This window comes from Triticum dicoccoides, chromosome 1A (assembly GCF_002162155.2).
Source record: "Triticum dicoccoides isolate Atlit2015 ecotype Zavitan chromosome 1A, WEW_v2.0, whole genome shotgun sequence".
Taxonomy (NCBI): domain Eukaryota; kingdom Viridiplantae; phylum Streptophyta; class Magnoliopsida; order Poales; family Poaceae; genus Triticum; species Triticum dicoccoides.
Genome location: NC_041380.1, coordinates 544,492,620 through 544,513,701, shown reverse-complemented (window position 1 = coordinate 544,513,701; position 21,082 = coordinate 544,492,620). Strand labels below are relative to the sequence as shown.

General features: G+C 45.0%; 2 protein-coding genes and 3 pseudogenes across 3 annotated transcripts; all 5 read left to right on the top strand.

The window, feature by feature from the left end:
• The first annotated feature begins 365 nt into the window (after positions 1–365).
• On the top strand, positions 366–3,473 carry LOC119287647 (uncharacterized protein At4g14342). 2 transcript variants are annotated; one of them, XM_037567228.1, is made up of 4 exons: positions 366–686; positions 1,188–1,273; positions 1,391–1,514; positions 2,425–3,074. In XM_037567228.1, exons 1-4 carry the CDS (start codon positions 681–683, stop codon positions 2,545–2,547), a joined length of 339 nt encoding a protein of 112 aa, XP_037423125.1. In that variant the 5' UTR covers positions 366–680; the 3' UTR covers positions 2,548–3,074. The 2 variants fall into 2 exon arrangements, with proteins under 2 accessions (XP_037423125.1, XP_037423133.1); XM_037567236.1 differs by lacking the exon at positions 2,425–3,074 and adding an exon at positions 3,127–3,473 and having other exon boundaries at positions 380–686.
• Positions 3,474–3,950: 477 nt separating this feature from the next.
• On the top strand, positions 3,951–4,948 carry LOC119323575 ((R)-specific enoyl-CoA hydratase-like). Its single transcript, XM_037597303.1, has 3 exons — positions 3,951–4,260; positions 4,379–4,494; positions 4,584–4,948. The coding sequence occupies exons 1-3, from the start codon at positions 3,982–3,984 to the stop codon at positions 4,693–4,695; spliced, it is 507 nt and encodes a 168-aa protein (XP_037453200.1). The 5' UTR covers positions 3,951–3,981; the 3' UTR covers positions 4,696–4,948.
• Positions 4,949–6,010: 1,062 nt separating this feature from the next.
• On the top strand, positions 6,011–11,408 carry LOC119323502 (annotated as a pseudogene).
• Positions 11,409–12,479: 1,071 nt separating this feature from the next.
• LOC119354912 lies at positions 12,480–16,782 on the top strand (annotated as a pseudogene).
• Positions 16,783–18,068: 1,286 nt separating this feature from the next.
• Positions 18,069–18,878, top strand: LOC119354903 (annotated as a pseudogene).
• Positions 18,879–21,082: the final 2,204 nt, after the last annotated feature.

The window sequence follows — 21,082 nt, the reverse complement described above, 5'->3', positions numbered from 1 at the left end:
AACACGTTTTTGATTTTTTTTGTTTAAAACATGTTTTTGTAAAAAGTGGTAAACACATATTTGGAAAATGTTAAACAGATATAAACAAATCCAATGAAAGCCGACAAAGGAAACAAAAAGGGGAGCGAAGATACATTTAGAAAAAAACTAAAAAAAACTTTGAAAAGAAAAGAGTACCGAAGCATAAATAAAAGAAGAGAAAAAAACCAGACGGAACCCATAGCGAACGAGGACGAGGGTGTGCAGGTAACGACAACAGATAAATGGGCTGGCCCGCTAGGCTTCTCCCGTGTCCCGTAGGCGATTCCTACTGTGTCGGTCTCTATTGTCTACAAAAAAAAATTACTGTGCCGTCTCTATGACCGGTCCCACCAGCAGACCAGCTCCCTTCTCCTTCTCCACTTCTCCAGTGCGCCCCGACCAGACGAGCAGAGCCCAGCTAGGGTTTCGAGATTTCCGTCGCCGGAAACGACCGCCACCTCGTCTCCGCGAGCACCCGCCGGCGCCATCCCTCGCCCTTTTCGTCTTGCGCCCCAGCGACCCTCCCAGACCCCCGCCGCCTCCCCGCCCCCTCCTCCTCGAGTACCACCGCCGTCGATCTCTACTCGCGCCGCCCGCAGATCTGATTCCGGGGTCCCCGGCTCTCCCATCCAGGGCCAGGGCCATACTCGTCGGCCACCATGCAGGTCAGCAGTCCCTGATCAATCTCTCTGTGTTGCTTATTCTCTCCAAAATATTCAACGGTGTTGCTTAATTAATTCCCTCCGAACATTTTTTGGGTCGATTTATTCTTGTCGGCTGACTGAAATGATTGATAAACTTAAAACCTGTGCTATATGCTCTTAATATCCAAAGCACTTGCTGATACATTTACCTTTTCGTGCTGTGTGAATGGTTAGCTTCGAGTAGTCACGGTGCCAGTCTTAGAGCTCACATGTTGTTGTATGTTTTGAATTGCAATCTCATGAATCATGATGTTCATTTTTTCAATTTTCTTATTTTGAGTAACTCTGTTTAATATCACCAGATCACCGAGTGGTCACTTGTCTTCCTTTAGCTTGCTTCAGCTTAAAGTCTTCAACTATGCCATAGTCTTCTAATATGCTGTTGTTTTACGGTTTTAGTAACATACTTTTACATTTTAACTGCATCGCTTGTAAGTTCTAATGCAAACCACCATTTTGAAGGCTAGCGACAGGTTCAACATCAATTCTCAACTCGAGCATCTCCAAGCCAAATATGTCGGAACAGGGCATGCTGACCTGACCAGATTGTAAGTATCTCATCTTTTGTATTACAAATGTTGCATTAGCTAGCTAAATGGTAAGAATTGTTCTTGATTGCCATGGTCTGGTAGGATATTAACCATTAACATGTCTTTGTATTGCAGTGAATGGGCTGTAAATATCCAAAGAGACAGCTATGCATCTTACATTGGACACTACCCGATGTTGGCATATTTTTCCATTGCTGAGAATGAATCTATTGGAAGGGAGCGTTACGAATTTATGCAGGTATGTGTGAAAGAGATGTTTCTTAACTCGTGTAGTGAGTTTTAGCTGCAAATCGTGTAGGACTGAACGGTTGTATAACCGTTGATGTAAATTAAAATTAGTATCAGGAGTGAATTATGTTACTTGATTGCATTAAGCTTTCACTGGTGGGATGCTAGTCTTGCTTTGGGCACTTAAGCAGTTTCACTGTTTTTTATGGAGCTTCTCTTTGCATCATAATTGGCCTTCTTCTTTTATCATGACCATGTACCTTGTAAACGCTGTTATAGTGTATCACATTGCAAGCTCATTAAATACCATCTCGTTGCCGCAAATTGTAGCTGGGCAGTGTTTGTCTATTGAGCCACAATACATAGCGGTCAGAATCTAGCTTGAAGTTATTTTGATTCCATGCTGCCAAACAATATTTTAGCGATGTGTGACAGTTTGAGGTACTTCATGTTAATAAATAGATGTGAGATACACCCCCTTGCGTGAACACAGGTTCCATAACTTCTTCAAGTGATATGAGAGACACTTCATGTCTATAAATAAGTGTCGTTTCAGAATGCTGAGAGTCTAAAATTATAAGTTTGATCCTAATACACACAGAATTATTGACATATTTCTCATCAAAGGGGGAAAAATGTAGCTTGAAGAGGTTTCATATATTAACTAAATGGTCCAAATTTAAATGTTGGATGGTATGTCCTTTTTATTAAAATGGCGAAAGCAAAACAGACTGGTCTGCAGCTTAAATTGTTTGTTTCCTGCTTTCAAACTTATGCAGACATTAATTCAAGTCTAGCTGGCTGCATTTTTTTAAACACACATTTTACGATCTACTGTTAAATAGTCTTCAGTTTAAAACCATGTGTACATTCTGCCGTAAAAGAGGCAAGGTGCTCACACATGAAATTCTCTTTTGAAGGATATCCTATTTGACTTCTATGCCATACTTGGGCAAAGCCATCGAGACTATATCCATCACCAGGAAGAAGAGAAGCGAAGCCATAATTTCTTTAGGATAAGCCTGAGATATCTAGTACAGTAACAGTGGTTGAATTGCTGCATAGCCCCCCTATATGAATTGCTGAGAGCCAAGCTAGTTATCTAATGCCAGGATTTATCTTTCCCATTTTACTGTGGTATTAATCATTCTACTAGTACTCTAGTACCCCAGTGCCACAGTGTCTATCTATAATGGAGTCTTTGCTCTCTGATAAAAATTGCAAGTAAAATTTCTCAGGGCGCAAACATGCACATGGATGGAGAAAAATGCCGCTATATTTATCGTCCTGCAGGCTTGTGGCAAAATGTTTAAATCAATCTTTCTACTCAAACTAAAGAAAAAGTTCAACCTGTCGTACCCAGTTTTTCTATTTGAACACCTATGCTATGGTCGTGGCACTGTTGATCTGTTCATGTGTTTCATCACAAGTTCATTCTATTGCCATCTGCTTTAGCAAGTTTGAAGTTCTTAATGTATTTACAAGTATATGAGGTAGTCGCCCGCCGTACGTAGCATACCACAGTTTCTCCATTTGCATGTTTGTCCACTTATTTACAAGCTGTTGTATCAACAATGTATTTTACTATAAATTATTAAAACCTTTTGTTTCTGGTCTTGCAGAAAATGCTGCTTCCCTGTGGCCTCCCTCCTGAAAGAGACGAAGACTGAGGAGCTGGTGCTATAGTGCTACCTCCAGAGCAACTTGTGTCCAGATGCTGTGCGTTACCAAAGTCTCGAGGCCTGTCTGGACTAGCGACATGAGCACTCTCTGTGATTGTGTTTGAACATCGCGAACATGTTTGTCTAGTTTAATTTCTGGACGGCCTTGCCCATCTTGCCTCATAAAGGGGTAATGTACCGTGATGTCGTATCTGCATCTTACTATATATGTGAACGGTATAATCAAATTGCAGCAGCGCACGTTGAGACAGGAATGTTTTTTCTTTTGAAACTAGCTTTTTTCGTAATCTTGCTAGCCGGGATTAGTTGTCTCCACCTGCTTCGCTCCATTGGCGCCTGAGGAGGAGATTGAGGCAGCCCTTGCATTTCTTTTTCGATGAACATCACATCTGTACTCCACTACCTGATATACCTTGGATGTCAGTTTCGCATCAGTGTCTGAAGCAAGCAAAATTTGCTATACTGTTGGTTCTCAAAGTAAGACAAAAGGTTTGCTATACTGTCATACGTACACGAACACTGCAAAGTCTGAATGCAATTTCCTTTGCCTTCTGTACTCTGATCGTGCCAAGTATCACTCCAGTTCTCAGCCCTCATTTTTTTTAACTGGTGTCATTTCGATTTCTTGGGCCGGGTCGCACGGCAGCGGATGGGTAGGCCGGGCCGCGATAAGCAGGCGGCGATGCACGCACTCTCGCGGAGGGACTACTAAGCCCGTTTGTGCAGCTCGTGCCCTTCACCTCCGGAAAGAAGAAGGGAAAAAAACCCTCCGAAAAGAAGAAGGAAGCTGCCGGGATGCGCCTCGCCCGCGCGGCCCCTCTGCTCGTCCGCACGGCGGCGACGGCGGCCACCGCCGACCCAGCGGCGGCGCTGAAGGCGGGCGACGCGCTGCGCGCGCGTCCGCGGCGGTTCACGGAGGACGACGTGGCGGCGTACGCGGCGGTGAGCGGCGACCGCAACCCCGTCCACCTGGACGACGCCTTCGCCCGCGGGACGGGCGGGTTCCAGCGCGGCCGCGTGGTGCACGGCATGCTCGTCGCCTCCCTCTTCCCCGCCCTCATCGCATCCCACTTCGTATGCTTCCTCCCTCCCTCCCTCTCTTTGGCATTCCGCCGAACAGGTGGTGGGCATGGCGCCTGGTCGACGGGATCCCACCCTGCTCTGACGGGTGCTTCTTCGCGTTGCGATGCAGCCTGGGGCCGTGTACGCGAGCCAGTCCCTCAAGTTCGCGGCGCCGGTGTACGTCGGAGACGAGGTGGTCGCGCAGGTGCAGGCGCTCCATATCAAGGCCGCCGGCGCAAGGCACATGTACTACTTACTACTACCTGGCACCATTTTGCATCTTCTTTCTAGCCTTGTGTTTGCTGGAAACTGATAGTAATATATCTGTTGGGCAGCGTCAAGTTCGCCACCAAGTGCTTCATGGCCGATGAAGAGACTCTCGCCATTGACGGCCAGGCCATGGCTTTTCTGCCCACACTGCAGCTCAGCACAGAGGCGATGGAGTGACATGTTTGTTCATTAGACGCTACCGAAGCAGATGCTACACCAATCAATTTGGAATGGGGTGATTCTTATCTCATGATGAACTATTTAGCCTTCATATAAGCTTCAGGCCTTGGGGACATGGGTTTGCGATTTATACTAGTTGGTAATATATAGTACTACTGCCTTGCAGTCTTCATGTTATGTTATGATTGACAGCATGAGCAATGATCACTTCAATTTTCTAAGATATGCCCACCTTGAATGGGTTGGGTGATCATTTCGACTGTGATCGCAAGGAGCTGCTTCAGCAATCATTGTGCTTGTGATCGGAAGGAGCTGCTTCAGCAAGCACCGACGATCCAGTCCACATTGACCAGTCGGAATGCAAGTCAACTCTCAGCCCACGTGATCCCTACAATAGGGCGTGGCAATGATTAGAAAGAAACTGGAGTACAAAAACCACCACAATTCGGATTAGGGTTTCAAAAAACTATCACATTATGTTATGTTTGATTGATGCCTACTACCACTGAGGGCATCTTCAATGGTTGTAAGATAGTTGTTGGTAAACTTTGCCACATAATTTTTTTGATGATGTGGCATATAATAAATAAGAAAGGAGAGGAAGATTGTATGTACATGAACCAACACCCTTTGCACAAGCTCCGGTCAGGCCTTTATTATCTTATATTCTATTGGGCAAACTAGATACAACCCATTGGAGTTGTTGTATATTAAGGTGTTGGTTGATGACATAGCATATTTTACCACAAGCTAACATACAAACTATTGGAGATGCCCTGAGGGTAGTATGTTGCAAAATACCATCAGTTTCCACTATTTACTGGTTCAGCCAAATTTAGTCACGATTATGACAGGACTGGCCCGACGTGGCACAGTAGCCAACTCTGTTAGATTGACTGTTAAGTTGAGCATTATGACATGCGAGGCCCACATGCCAGTCTCAATAAGAAAAATCCACTAGTCCGTAAGAAATCTGTACTTCTAGCATTTCGTTTGTGGATCCCAATAGGTGACAGGAGATTTCCAGCCAAGGTTAGAGCAGGACCCACCCGTCGGCGACCCACCGTGTAAACTTCCTCTTGCTTCGCCAGAACCCAGACGTACGGAATCGTGCAGGTTGTGCGCTGGACATAGAGATGTGCAGCTGACGCGGATAATCATGGTGGTGTTGACGTGATCAGCTCATCATTAAGCTCGCTCAGAGTTGGCTTTGCTACCCCTCAATCTAGAATCCCAGATATAGTTTAAGCCTGGGAATATATACACTGACATTGAACGCGTAAAGTCAAATGCATGTTACGCTCCACTACGAACTGCTCTTGCACGTGATATGGAGCAACCAACGGCAGCAAGTCCATGGCTGCTGCTCCTGTGCCTCGCCGCCGTTGCCACCGGCGGCGTACCCCAAGCTCGCGCGCAGCTTGAGAGCAAAGGTATGCTCAAAATCTCAGGGAAGATCGCGCCCCCTTAATCTCGGCACTACAATGGCCGCAGGCGCGCCATTAACGGCTTCATGTACTTACGTACGTACCTTGCGACACTGCAGGATTCATAAGCATAGACTGCGGGCTGCCGGGCACCGCGAGCTACGTGGACGCGGGAACAAAGCTGTCATATGTCTCGGACGCCGGCTTCACCGATGACGCCGCCGGCGCCAACCACAACATCTCGGCCAAGTACATCCGGCCGCAGCTCTCGCGGCGCTACCACAATGTGCGCAGCTTCCCCGACGGAGCACGCAACTGCTACACCCTCCGGCCCTTGGTGCCCGGTTGCAAGTACCTCGTCCGCGCGGCATTCTTGTATGGCGACTACGACGGCCTCGGCAGGCCGCCTATCTTCAACCTCCATCTCGGCGTCAACTACTGGCAGACCGTCAACGTCTCGACGCCAGGCTCCGAGGTGACGGCGGAGGCAATCGTTGTTGTGCCGGACGACTTCGTGCAGGTCTGCCTTGTGAACACCGGCGCCGGCACGCCGTTCGTCTCCGCGCTGGAGCTGAGGCCGCTGAAGATGAAGTTCTACCCGCAGGCGAACTTGACGCAGGGTCTCCTCGTAGAACACAGGATGAACCTTGGCCCGGCGGACGAGACCAACATCATCAGGTGAGCAAAACTGCAAAATATCTCGAGTTGTCTATCTCTTTTCCCAGTTTACCACTCCAAAGTACACCAATTGGATTGTAGTACTGGACAGTCACAAACGCGATGGATCAGCAGGTACCCCGTAGACCCATACGACCGAGTATGGATCCCTTGGGCCGACCCGAAGGAGTGGACAGAGATATCAACGACGAGGCAGGTGCAGAGCGACGACGACGACTACGAGGTGCCGTCGGCGGTGATGCAGACTGCAGTCACTCCGCTGAACGCCTCCAAGAAGAACCTCGATATCTCCTGGGACCCCGTGCCTCAGCCTCGCAACCCATCGCCGGGGTACTTCATCGTCATGCACTTCTCGGAGCTGCAGATCCTCCCCAGCAGCGCCGTGCGCCAGTTCTACGTCCGCATCAACGGCATGGAGTTGAACATGACCGCTGCTAAGCTGTACTACCACGGCACCGGTGTCATCTCCAATGTAAAGCCCTACCGATACGACAAATTCAATATCTCTTTGCACGCCACCACTAACTCGACGCTGCCACCGATCGTCAACGCCATCGAGTTGTTCTCCGTCATGCCCACCTCCATCCTCGGCACGGACTCCCAGGACGGTACGTACATATATACATAGATTATGGAACCACATTGACACATGTACACGAGCTTAGCTGATCTTTAAGCCACTAATTATGCACATCATGCGCGCTACTGAAAAAAATGGGTGCGATTAGTTCCAATTTTTACCCGTTTTACATTTCTGACACAGGTTACTCCATTTAACAGTTTTTTGTCTGGATTACCTCATTTAGCAAGACGTTTGCCGGGTTTTACCCCCATTTAGCAAAAGGTCTTGTCAGTATTTACCCCATTTAGCGATCTATCATGCAGGTCTCTGTCGTGAGGTACACGTGGTATGCCACGTCGCAATTTTTCCTTCTAGTGCTATTCATTGGCTTAGCCGGACACGGTTTTGTTTTGATGATCGCGAGGCGTACATAGGCGCCTCCTTCACGTCACACAACTACGTGATCATTGATTCCACCTCATTATCCTTTATCAGATTTGTTTCCAGGTATTGCATCATACTCCTTTCGTACCATATTAGTTATCGCTCAAACGGATGTATCTAACACTAAAATACATCTAGATACATCCATTTCAGCGGCAACTAGTATGGGACGGAGGGAGTACTAGACATAGCTCGAGGACGCTTTTTTGGCAAAAGAACCGCTGGAGAAACTTTCACTAAATGGGTAATATGGATGAAAAACTATGAAATGTGGTAATTAGTGTCACGAATACCAAAGTAAGGGTAAAAACTTGAATTTACTTGATTAATTACTTCAGTGTCGGCCAGCATGGCGATCAAGGACAAGTATCATGTGCAGAAGAACTGGATGGGTGACCCATGCATTCCCAAGACTATAGCATGGGAAAGGTTGATGTGCAGTTATACAATTGCACAAACACCAAGGATCATAAGCGTGTGAGTTTTTCAAATCTATAAATTATAGCGACTTATCACCTATGTTTGTATGAAAAAAGCAGGAATTATCATATACATAAGATTACATCCAGTTAAGCTGATCCAATATGTATTTGCTCTGTGTAGAAACCTGTCTTTCAGTGGTCTGAGTGGTGATATATCGTCTTCTTTCGCGAATCTCAAGGCTCTCCAATACTTGTATGTTCAAAGTTCTGGATCTGTTTTGGTCTTTATTTGGTAGTTTAAAGACACAAAATATGGTGCATAAACAACAATAAAACTAGTCCATATTTTGCACTTTGTAGGGATCTGTCAAACAACAACTTGACTGGCACAATTCCAGATGCCCTTTCGCAGTTACCCTTGCTGAAATTTTTGTAAGGCTGCACCTACTATCCAATTGTGATTTTTCCTTAAATAGCTCTGACTCATGCAAATAGTATTTTTCTTCTTCAGAGATTTGTCGGGCAATCAACTCAGTGGATCAATTCCCTCTGGATTTCTCAAAAGAATTCAAGATGGCTCCCTAAATCTGAGGTCGTTAGTTTACCCATAAATTCTCTCGATTCCATCTTCCATGATGCTTTGATAAATTTGATTACAGTTTGTTAATCTTTTTGGCAGATATGGCAACAACTTGAACCTTTGCACCAACAATAATTCATGTCAGCCTGCTAAGATAAAGAGCAAGCGAGCCATCAAGTTTGTTGTCCCTATAGCTGTCACCATGGTGATAGTAGTAGTGGCGCTAACACTCTTTTCCTTGCTGAGACGAAAAAAACGAGGTGAGGCTTTAGCATGAGAACATCAATTATCCAGTATGTTTCCACATCAGACAGTACTAATTAAACTAATTATACTCGTCTTGTACCAAAAGGATCAATGAAAAACTCCGTTAAACCACAAAATGAAACAACAAATGATGGGGACACTTCACTTGGACTTGAGACTCGTCATTAACATACATAGAGATTGAGAGGATAACGAACAACCTTCGGCATGTATTGGGCAAAGGGGGGTTCGGTTATGTCTATGACGGCTTCTTGGAGGATGGCACTCAAGTGGCTGTAAAGATACGATCTCAGTCTTCCAATCAAGGTGACAAGGAATTCCTAGCTGAGGTACAATTTATATAAATGCACTCGCATTTCTTCTTGTCCTTCTAATCAATTTTATTTCGAAGTCCCTTTTAATCCAAACTCCCGATGTACATGTAGAATTTCAAGGTAGGCTTACAATAATTTCCTCTAAATTTTTGATTTAAATAAGGCTATCAATATAAATTCGTACGGTGAAATGATATTTGTGAAGTAATGTCCTGATCACCGATAATTGGTTGTTTAGGTTCAGATTTTAACACGGATTCATCACAAGAATCTTGTCTCCTTGATTGGTTTCTGCAAGGATGGTGAGCACATGGCACTTGTCTACGAGTTCATGTCGAGGGGAACTTTGCAAGAGCACATTGTAGGTACGCATGTTTTTTTAACTCTACAAGAGCACACTATAAGGTGATTGGTGGGTCATAATATGAGCACTTCGTGTTGATATAATGTAATTGATATTCATCTAAATAAACTGTTGTGACCTACATAACTTGAGCACTTTGAACTAATATAATTTAACTGCTATTCATGTATTGAATCGCTCAAACGACGTTTTAGTATTAAATCCACAATGACGATTTGTATACAGGAGGAGACCACAACACAATTTGTTTAAGCTGGAGACAAAGACTCAAAATTGCAGTTGAATCTGCACAAGGTAAGCGCTCAAATGCATAGTTGGCAACCACTTATCCTAAGGCCTCCTTTGGTTTGAAGAATTCATAGGAATTCTAGAGGATAGGATTCTTATAGGATTTTTTTCCTTTAGAGCTCTTTGGTTCATAGGAATGGATTCCTATTCCTATATAGGATTGATTCCTATCCTTCACATTTTATAGGGAAATAAAAGTGAGCCTAGACTCAATGCAAAAATTCCTTTGGTGTCAATCAAATGACATCTCGTTTCCTATTCCTACTCATAGGATTTGAGATACATGTCATCTCATTTCCTCCAAAATTTCTATTCCTATGATAATCCTATCCTATGAACCAAAAGAGGCCTAAATGTTTGTTTTCGTAATCTTGAGTTGTGTGTATGCAGGGTTGGAATACCTGCACAAGGGGTGCAACCCACCCTTGATTCATAGGGATGTGAAGGGCACAAACATCCTATTGAACACAAGGTTCGAGGCCAAGATTGCTGATTTCGGATTGTCCAAGGCTTTCAACCACGACAATGAAACCCAGATATCCACAAATGTTATTGTCGGTACACGAGGATACATGGATCCAGAGTATGTTAATTCCTTCTTCCCTTCTCCAAAATCTTCCTATAATATACCATGGTCTGAGTATTTGGTGGAACTGAAACATTTGCGAAGGTACCAGACAACAGGACGACCAACGACGAAGAGTGATGTGTACAGCTTCGGCGTCGTGCTGCTGGTGCTTGTCACGGGGAAGCCACCAACCCTGCACAATCCGCAGGGCATCAGCATCATCGAGTGGGTGCAACAACGGCTAGCAAAGGGCAACATCGAAGGCGTGGTAGATGTGCGCATGCACGGAGACCACGACGTCAATAGTATGTGGAAAGCCGCTGACATTGCGCTCAAGTGCACTGCACAGGCTTCATCACGGCGTCCCAACATGATTGATGTTGTGTTACAGCTACAGGAGTGCCTCAAACTAGAGGAGGACCACGGCGGTCGCGAAGCCAACACCAGCTTCTACACTGGCATTTATAGCAATGACCATAACTTGAGATATGATGCTTACCCTACTAACCAGTCCACAAATGTGAGTCAGAGCAGCACCGGATTTGAGATGGAGCATAGTTTTGGGAGGGTGCCAACAATGGACAATGGTCCTGCTGCTCGATAAGCTAGAATTGTTGGTCTTGTGCCAATTGCAACAGGTAATTTGCGTCGGACTTTTTGTGAGGAATCTCTATGGCCAATGATTCCTTGTGGGGATCTCTGTGTTAAGTGATATTGTTTGAGTAATTCATTGTATTTCCCATTTTTTGATGTTTGGCTATTTGCAAACTGAATTGCTAAACCTAATTACATACTAAGTGTGACCTTGATATTGCTACAGACCGTGTATTGCTGTTTTTCTCTTGTACATATAAACTATTAACTTTATCCCTCCTATCTTCTTTCTTACTTTGACAACCACTGGATAAGAGCTAGCTCTATATGGTGAATTACGACAATTCTTCTTTTTCTTGTTCTTCGCCAGCGCTTCTTCTTCTTGTCCACGGACAATCCAAATTTATATATCTTCACCATCTAATTTTTAGGAACAAACTCAACTCTCGACACCAAACATAAGCATACCACCTTGCAAAAACCAGCAAAGAGCAAATTACATGTAGCATGCAACCGCCCAGACAATTGACATGGGTGCGACTCCAAAGAAAACACTTACCTCCTAAGTGAATGAGTAAACGGATATCTCGCCTGCTTGCGCCTCTTGGGCATCGTCTCAGCACTCAGCAGCATGTCTTTCTCAACTTCATCGCATGTCTCAACCACATCGTATAGCTGTTGGGGAAGCCCTTAGCTAGCCATCGTCTCAATTGCAAATTGCATGTGTTTCTCATTTGCGCCGTCTCAGCTGCATGTGTGTGTAAACTACTCCCTCCGTTCCTAAATATAAGTCCTTTTAGAGATTTCAATACGAACTACATACATATGTATATAAACATATTTTCGAGTGTAGATTCACTCATTTCACTTCATATGTAGTTCTCTAAAAAGACTTATATTTAGGAATCGAGGGAATACATCGCATGCCTGAACTACACGCTGTTTATCAAATATCTACTGCGCCATTTACTCCTTTTTTTCTAGAATATACGTGCACAAACGACCAAGTCCGCACTATTGGTAGCTTTGCAACCAGCGAGATAGTTGACAAACTAACTCTCAGTCAAGTCAACTGCACTCTTGGTTGTCGCGCCCAACTAAAAGATACTCCTTCTGCAGGGTGCAGGCTCTGTGGCCTGTGTGATGTCTCTACTATACTACTGGCAAGTGTGTGAACCTACGTTAAGGCTAGCTACAAATACGGAGTACTTCTGTAAGCCCACGAGACATCTTGTCCAGCATGTGCGCGCGTAGTAGAATGAGCCAGCGATCAATGGCCGCCCGATGGTCGCAGACACTCCTGCTCAGCCTCACCGCTGCCGCCGTCGGGGTGCTTCGAGTTCACGGCCAGCGAGCGCCTAGTCTCGAAGGTGAGCTTTATAATTGTTAACATCATGGATACTTACATAATTTGTTTCTGGTAGAAATATGATGCAGAGTAGAGTAGTACGTACGTATTGTGTGTTGGTTGTTTTTTGTCAAGTTGACATTCGTGCTCGCGTTGAGCAACACAGGTTTCATCACCATAGACTGCGGCCAGGAGCAGGGCAGCTACACGGACCCCATCACCAAGATACCTGTCACGTCGGACGCCGGCTTCACAGACGCCGGCTACAACTACAACATCTCGGCCGAGTACATGAAGCCACAGCCCCAGCTGGCCAAGACCTACCACACCGTGCGCGGCTTCCCGGACACGGCTCGCGGCTGCTACACCCTACCGTCCCTCGTGCCGGGGTCCAACGTCCAAGTACCTGATCCGGGCCTTCTTCAGGTACAGCAACTACGATGGGCTCAACAAGCTCCCCATCTTTGATCTCTACCTCGGCGTCAACTTGTGGCGAACGGTGAACATCACCCGGGCCGAGTGGACGGTGCTGGCCGAGGTCATGGCCGTGATCCCGGACGAGTCGGTGCAGGTTTGCCTGGTGAACATGGGCTCAGGGACGCCGTTTATCTCCTCGCTGTCCCTGAGGCCCTTGGAGAACACAATGTATCAGCAGGTGAACGCGACGCAGGGGCTTGGCCTCGTCGACAGACGCAATATGGGCGGCGCGGGTAGCTACCCAATCAGGTGACGCAACACTAGATGGAACAGTGCTAATTTGTTGATCGGGCCAGTCGAGCAACGACTGATTGTTTCTTTTGGTCTTAATGTGTGCTGTGGTCGATCAGGTACCCGGACGATCCATACGACCGGGCCTGGATGCCGCGGAGCAACCCGAATTTGTGGTTGGACATCTCAACAAAGGAGAAGGTCCAAGAGAGTGTCGGCAACCTCCGCCTCCATGTGCAGTCCACCGTGATGCAGACCGCTGTCACGGCGCTCAACGGCTCCAAGTCCAAGACCGTCGAGGTGTCGTGGGAGACGGAGCTGGACCACGTCCACCCAACGCCCGGGTACACCACGCATCCTTTGAACTTGGAGACTAACGAACTATTCCAGTATATACTTCTCATACTCGCTTTTCCTCTTTCTCTCTAGCCTTGCTGGTTTCAGTTCCTGAGACATTGTATTTCCGTTATGAAAGTAATGGAAAGGGGAAAAGCCCGGTTCGAAAAATATACTTCTCATACAACAGTTATACAGTAAGCTAATGAGAGCATATAATACCCGTTGTAGATGCATTGCCATCCTGTATACGGCCGAGCTGCAGATCCTAGCCGGCAACGACGTGCGCCAGTTCAACATCATCGTCGACGACGGGCCGACTGATCTCCCGCACACGCCTGAGTACCTTGTCACCCACGGTTTTGCGAACATCGAACCTCACAAGTGCTTAAGCCGGTACAACTTCACCGTGACTGCCACGGCCAACTCGACACTGCCACCGATCATCAACGCCTTCGAGTATTTCTCCGTCATCTCTACAGCCAACGTTGGCACAGACATTCAGGACGGTAAATATCTACTGTGCCTCAACTAGTTGCATACATTTTTTTTTTGTTCAAAACGAGGGGAAAATCATTGGCCTCTGCATGGAGTGATGCACATAGCCATTAGTTTTATACATGAGATAGATGCCGATTGCTCACTAGGCTTTCCTCGATACAGATAGACATGCTTGTGTGATCTCTGACTTCTACATTTTGTCTTGTTTGTTACCTTGGGTAAAAAAGTTTCTGCTATTCATGGCATCAAGACTAAGTATAGGGTGAAGAGGAATTGGATGGGTGATCCCTGCGCTCCAAAGACTTTTAAATGGGATGGGTTGTCCTGCAGCTATGCTATCTCTGGGCGTCCAAGAATCACAAGAATGTAAGTTTGAATTTAATTCGTGGCCACTCACAAGAAATCAGGAATGACTCTGCATCATCTGAACCATTGTGTTCTTAACTACAGAAATATGTCATCTAATGGTTTGAGCGGTGATATATCATCTTATTTCGGCGATCTCAAAGATATCCAGTCCTTGTAAGTAGGAGATTTTAACCCATTTTCACAATGAATTTTCGTAAAGAAGTTCACATATTTGTATGTTTTGCCACCTTTTTTCAGGGATTTGTCATACAACAAATTGAGAGGATCAATTCCTAATGTTCTTTCACAACTACCATCTCTCGTGTTCTTGTAAGCAACATTAAATTATATGTTTTCTTTTAACTAATATCTATTTTGGTGCCAATGTTTCATGCAAACACTATTTGGTCCATCCAGAGATTTGACAGGTAACCAACTTAATGGATCCATCCCCTCTAGGCTTCTAAAGAGAAGTCAAGATGGCACCCTAACTCTAAGGTTAATCCATCATATCGTACATATATCTCCACTGCCATTTAGTTCTCCAATAGTTGCGTTGACATTTGCCTGGTCAAAATTGCTAATGGTCTCTTCTTCTTGATAGATACAACAAAAACCCAAACCTTTGCAACAGAAACAGCTCTTGCCAGCATACCAAAACCAAAAAGAATTATAAGCATGCCGTCTATATTGTTGTTCCGATAGTTGCAGTTGCTGTGATTGGAGCACTTGTAGTACTTCTGATTCTCATAGTGAGGAAAAAGAAAGGTGACACACGTCAATAACACTACATCGATAGTTCTGCACTACTGCATCAGTGCAAGCAATAGTGAGTAATAGTGGTTCACTTCTTGAATTTCAAAGGAGCAACAAGGAGGAGCAAAGGACAAGACCATCAACACCTGGACAACCACCGATTCACGTACAAGGAGCTACAGACCATAACAGACAACTTCAAGATAGTACTCGGCCAAGGAGGGTTTGGAACTGTTTATGATGGCTTCTTGCAGGATGGTACTCAAGTGGCAGTGAAGTTGCGGTCTCAATCCTCCAGTCAAGATGTAAGAGAGTTTTTGACAGAGGTAAAGTACTATCAACTAGACATATTAGTTAAGTAAATTTAATCAGCCAATTTTGGAAACTATGACACTTTTCTTCCTATTCTTGGTCAGGCTCAGACATTAACAAAGATTCATCACAAGAATCTTGTATCATTAGTTGGTTATTGCAAGGATGGGGTGTATTTGGCTCTTGTCTACGAGCATATGTCTGAAGGAAATCTAGAAAAGAAACTCAGAGGTGTGCTAGTCCGTATGTAAGAAGAGCATATCGACTCTATGTCTCAAGTTCCATAGTACTAATGCCAGACAAACTTATGCAGGGAGAGATTGCAATGATGTACCCTTAACCTGGAGACAGAGGCTTTACATTGCACTACAATCCGCACAAGGTATACTCATTCCGATATAGAATATTGTATACTTCCTCTAATCTGGAATATGGTGTGCCCTTTGTTATTGTTGATCTTTATGCTTTGCTAAATCTTTACATATGTTGATGTGTGACTGATATATCGTCACTGTCAAATATGATGTGCATGTAGGGCTTGAGTATTTGCACAAGTCGTGCAGCCCGCCCTTCGTGCATCGTGACGTCAAGACATCAAACATCCTACTAAATAAAAATCTTGAGGCCAAAGTTGCCGACTTTGGCTTGATGAAGGCTTTCAATCATGATGACGATACACATATATCCACGGCCCGGGTGATTGGAACACGAGGCTACCTCGCCCCTGAGTAAAAACTGATACCTAACTAATTACAATCTTTTGGTTGCCTGCTTGGCGATTATTTTGCTTAGTATATCCTCATGTGACGTACTCAGATCAACTGTAATGCAAATGCATCTCATACATATTTTATGTACATACGCAGGTATGCAAGGGCCCTACAATTGAAAGAAAAAAGTGATGTATATAGCTTTGGGGTCGTGCTACTGGAGGTAATTACAGGTCAACCCACCATCCTTCAATCTACAGAGGTCATCCATATCGTCCAATGGGCACGTCAACACCTTTCGAGAGGCAACATTGAGGAAGTGGTTGATGCCCGCATGCAAGGTGAACTACAATGTGAACAACATGTGGAAGGTCGTGGATCTTGCACTCAAGTGCACCGAGCATGACCCCGTGCAACGGCCCACAATGACTAATGTGGCTTCCCAACTGCAATATTGCCTTGAGTTAGAGGGTGAAAACCAAACTAGACATAATGCTAACACTACCTTCTACACGATGAAAGATAGCTGTGGCGTCCGTGATTTACCGATGATGTAAGGTCATCATCGCATTGACATGGTCACATTATTTGTTGGGATGGCCCAACATGATCATCAGTCCCGCACTCTTGGCGCATCACAAACATTTCATGTATTATTCACTAGTTTTTTTTAATATTAATCCCATACTTGTTCTTTGTTGACACTAAAAGATTTTCTATTTCATTTTGCCACCTCTCTGTCGAACATGTTTTATTTCATGTTGTTATCATTAGCTAAAACTTAGTCCAAAGTGCTCAAACATGTTCAACTGACCCATGAACTAAGTATTCTAGCAAGTATGGCACAGTTAGTGAATGAGAGCCACAATTTTAACCACTGATTGCTTTGAGCGCAGAAAATCATTCATGTTATTGGAAAAAAGGTTGAAAGTCTTCTTTAGAAATAACAACAAAATTGTACTCCCTTTGTAAACAAATATAAGAGCATTTAGATCACTACTTTAATGATCTAAGCGCTCTTATATTTCCATACAGCGTCAAGCAAGATCATTTAAGATCTTGAATAGAGAGTACTCCATATACATAGATCCAATGTCGATTCTACTACTAGGAGGGCTTCAATAGGCTTAAGCCTACCCTCCAAAAATCCTATTTCAGGTAAAAATACCACTTAACAATTATATTGAGGTGCTTTACATGCAAAAATTGCAATGCATTTGCTAATTAGGCTTAGGAACTTGATGTTTTGAGCCTACCCTCCATTGTCATCAATTGAACAACAAAGTCCTCCTCATGCGACATCACCTCCGCAACACCGCGCTCCACCTTAAATGAGATGTTGTTCCTCTAGCTCTAGACAAACATGTAGTTGTGCTACCACCTCGATCACCGTGGGCTGAGTTAGAGCTTGCGCGGTGCATTTCAGCGTGACATCAACGGCTTTGCAGACACTATTGATGACATAGTCACCTTGTATACTATTGGTTGCGGGCTGAGTTAGAGCTTGCGCAGTGCATTTCAGCGTGACATCAGCGGCCTTGCATACACTATTGATGACATAGTCACCTTGTATACTATTGGTTGCGGGCTGAGTTAGAGCTTGCGCGGTGCATTGCAGCATGACATCAATGGCCTTGCAGACACTATTGATGACATAGTCACCTTGTATACTATTGGTTGCCCCATGAAAGATGTCACCGACCCATTGGATACTATTGGTTGGTTCTGAGGATTCCAGGATGGGCGGTTGCCCCATTATAACTTCCAATAACACTACGCCAAAGTTGTACATGTTACTTTTCTCGGTTAGTTGCAGGGCCGTTGACGGAGGTGGTCAAGCGGCATGGGCGTCGCAATGACCTTTGCCAACTTTGTGGTGTCCCGGAGTTTGGGGCTTGCATCTTCTTCGCCTACCGTGCTGCCCACTACCTTTGGAGCTTTGTCTGTGAGATTCTGGGCCTGAGTGGGAGGCGGTCTTCTTGTCCGCACGGCGGCGACGGCTGCCACCACCAACTTAGATGCGGCTCTGAAGGCAGGCAGGCGATTGTCGCGCTCGCGCCGGCGGCGGTTCAGGGAGGACGACATGGCGGCCTCGTGGGGGTGAGCGGTGACCGCAACCCCGTTCATCCTGGATGACGCCTTCGTGCGCGGGGCGAGTGGGTTCCAGTGCGGCCGCATGATGCACGGCATGCTCGTCGCCTCCCTCTTCCCCGCCCTCACCGCCTCCAACTTCGTACACTCTCTCTCTCCCTGTCTTTGGCATTCCGTTGAACAGGTGTTTTGCGTGGCGGGTCGATGGGAGCACGCCTGATTTGACCGGTGCTTCTTCGTGTTGATGCAGCCTGGGGCCGTGTACATGAGCCAGTCGTTCAAGTTCGCGGCGCCGGTGTATGTCGGAGACGAGGTGGTCGCGCAGGTGCAGGCGCTCCATATCAAGGCCGCCGACGCAAGGCACATGTAGTACTACTAGCACCAATTTGCATCTTGTCTTCTTTCTTGCCTTGTTCTTGCTGACAACTAATGGTAATATCTGTTGGGCAACGTCAAGTTCGCCACCAAGTGCTTCACGGACGATGAGGAGACTCTGGCCATTGACGGCGAGGCCATGGCTTTTCTGCCCACGCTGCAGCTCAGCACAGAGGCGATGGAGTGACATGTTTGTTCATTTGACGCTACCGAAGCAGATGCTACGATCGATCAATTTGGAATGGGGTGATTCTTATCTCATGATGAACCATTTCGCCTTCACAAAAGCTTGAGGCCTTGGGGACATTAGACTGCAATTTTGTTAGTCATGTATATAGTATTATACCTTGCAGTTTTCCTGTAGTGTTATGATTGACAGCAAGAGCAATGATCACTTCAACTTTCTGAGGAAATGAGCACATTCAATGGGCTGGTTGATCATTCTGACTGATCGGAAGAAGCTGCTGCAGCAATCATTGTGCTTGTGATCAGGACATATTGTACATGTTTCCATCAGACTACACACAAATCTGTCCTTGGGTCTTCTGTAAGGGTGGAAAACCCTATTGGTAAATAAATTAATTCGTATGAGTAGCATATCATTTTCGAATCATATCACTAAGGGCATGCATGACCAATGCATAACTCTAGGGTGATGCCCGGCAGGCCATGTAGGATCGGATATCAGGGTGTACCGGGATTCTTGTCAGGAGGCGGGTGCTTGGGAAAAAAAGTGTGGTCCGATGCATAGAACTGAAAAAGTTGAAGTGGAGAGTAGAGATTCATGTGTAGTGAGAGTCTACTTTCTATTCTTTGAAGAGGCCTACTAGTAGTAGCTTGCGTTGAAAAGAAAAAATCAATATAAATACCTCAAACTACTTTTTGTCAGGGGGCATATGCCCCCATTGTACATGCCCTAAGTTGGAATGTAGTTATAACATGCCTATGTTAGCTATATGGACAAGATAAATTAAAGATTTCTACTTGCATATATCCTGCAGATATTTGTGCTCTCACTATCTTCAACCCTGACTAGAGGGTGTCGACACTAGGAGCATGCAATATTTGTATTCCGATGGATGGATGGACATATTATTTGTTTGCATCAACTTGTGGCACCACCGCCACATTAACAAGGCAAACAAGTATTAATCTTGATAAACCATAAATCTTACGATTACTTAGAAACCTAATATAATATACCAGCAACAGTTCTTAAATTTCCAATGTGAAGGGTATGATTAAAGTTCTGGCATTTCTCATGCGATAATTTACAGCTGGTAGTTCCGTGAGAGCAATGTTATTTTAATTACAGTAACTGGTTCCAGTAACGGTAGTTTTTTTAGGGATACGGGAGCTTCACGTGGCTTGCATAATGTATCAGGTTTTTTTTCCTTAGTGGATGTTACCATCAGTTTGTTTACCACATTAGCCCAGGGCCGGTCCTGAGATTTTCGGGGCCCGGGGCGAAACTAAAATTCGGGGCCCTTTAATATAACATCAATAGTTACTATTACCAATAAATTTTTTAAATGCATTCAAAATCAATATTTATATCAGATAACTTATATGAATTACCTTCAAAATGTCTTCTAATTCTCGATGCAAATCTATTTTGAGGGGGGTTGATGTCAATCTCAAGCATTAACTTATTTCCGAGTTACCAATATTACTCTTGAAAATTCTGTAAATAGCTTCTCTCCGTGATTCTATAACACTTAGTAGCAAAGCTAGGAACACAGCAGGACTAACTTAATGCATTGAGAAGTTCTCTAATTGCAATAAAAAATGTTATAGTAGAAAGTATATATTTGGCGCTAACATACTTGTTATATAGTCTACTCGAGAACCAAAAATAGACAAGGTTGAAGGTATAAAGGCAAATTCATAAATAAATATCATAACCAGATCTAGTTAAGTTCTCTCAATGGTTTTAGGTGACTTAAATATGCAACTATTGTAACCATGAAAGCACGGCAAAATGATGTTCTCTTCATTCTTTGTAAAGATGACTTCCTACCGTCCTAATTACTTCGATTTTGCGAGGGGAATCTTTGCCATGAGTTCTAGATAACAATTCAATCATTAGAACGCTAGTCATCTTGTATCCATTCATTCGAAGGGATGAAAATTAGTAAACAAACCTTGGCGGAAGCATGTGCAGGCTGCAGACGAGAGGAGAAGCTAATTGTGGGCAGGATCACAGCAGTGGAACCCAGATTGAGGGAAGCCAGACGGGGTCGTGTACTCCTGTGTTTGCAGCGGATCGACGAACTTCAGTATGCAGGGTCTGGAAACCTCGCGTGGCGGCGTGCGATCGGAACATCAGATTAGGGCTTTTGGATTAGACGGCCTGCTTTTCCGCTGTGTTGGGGGCCCGGGGCGGCCGCC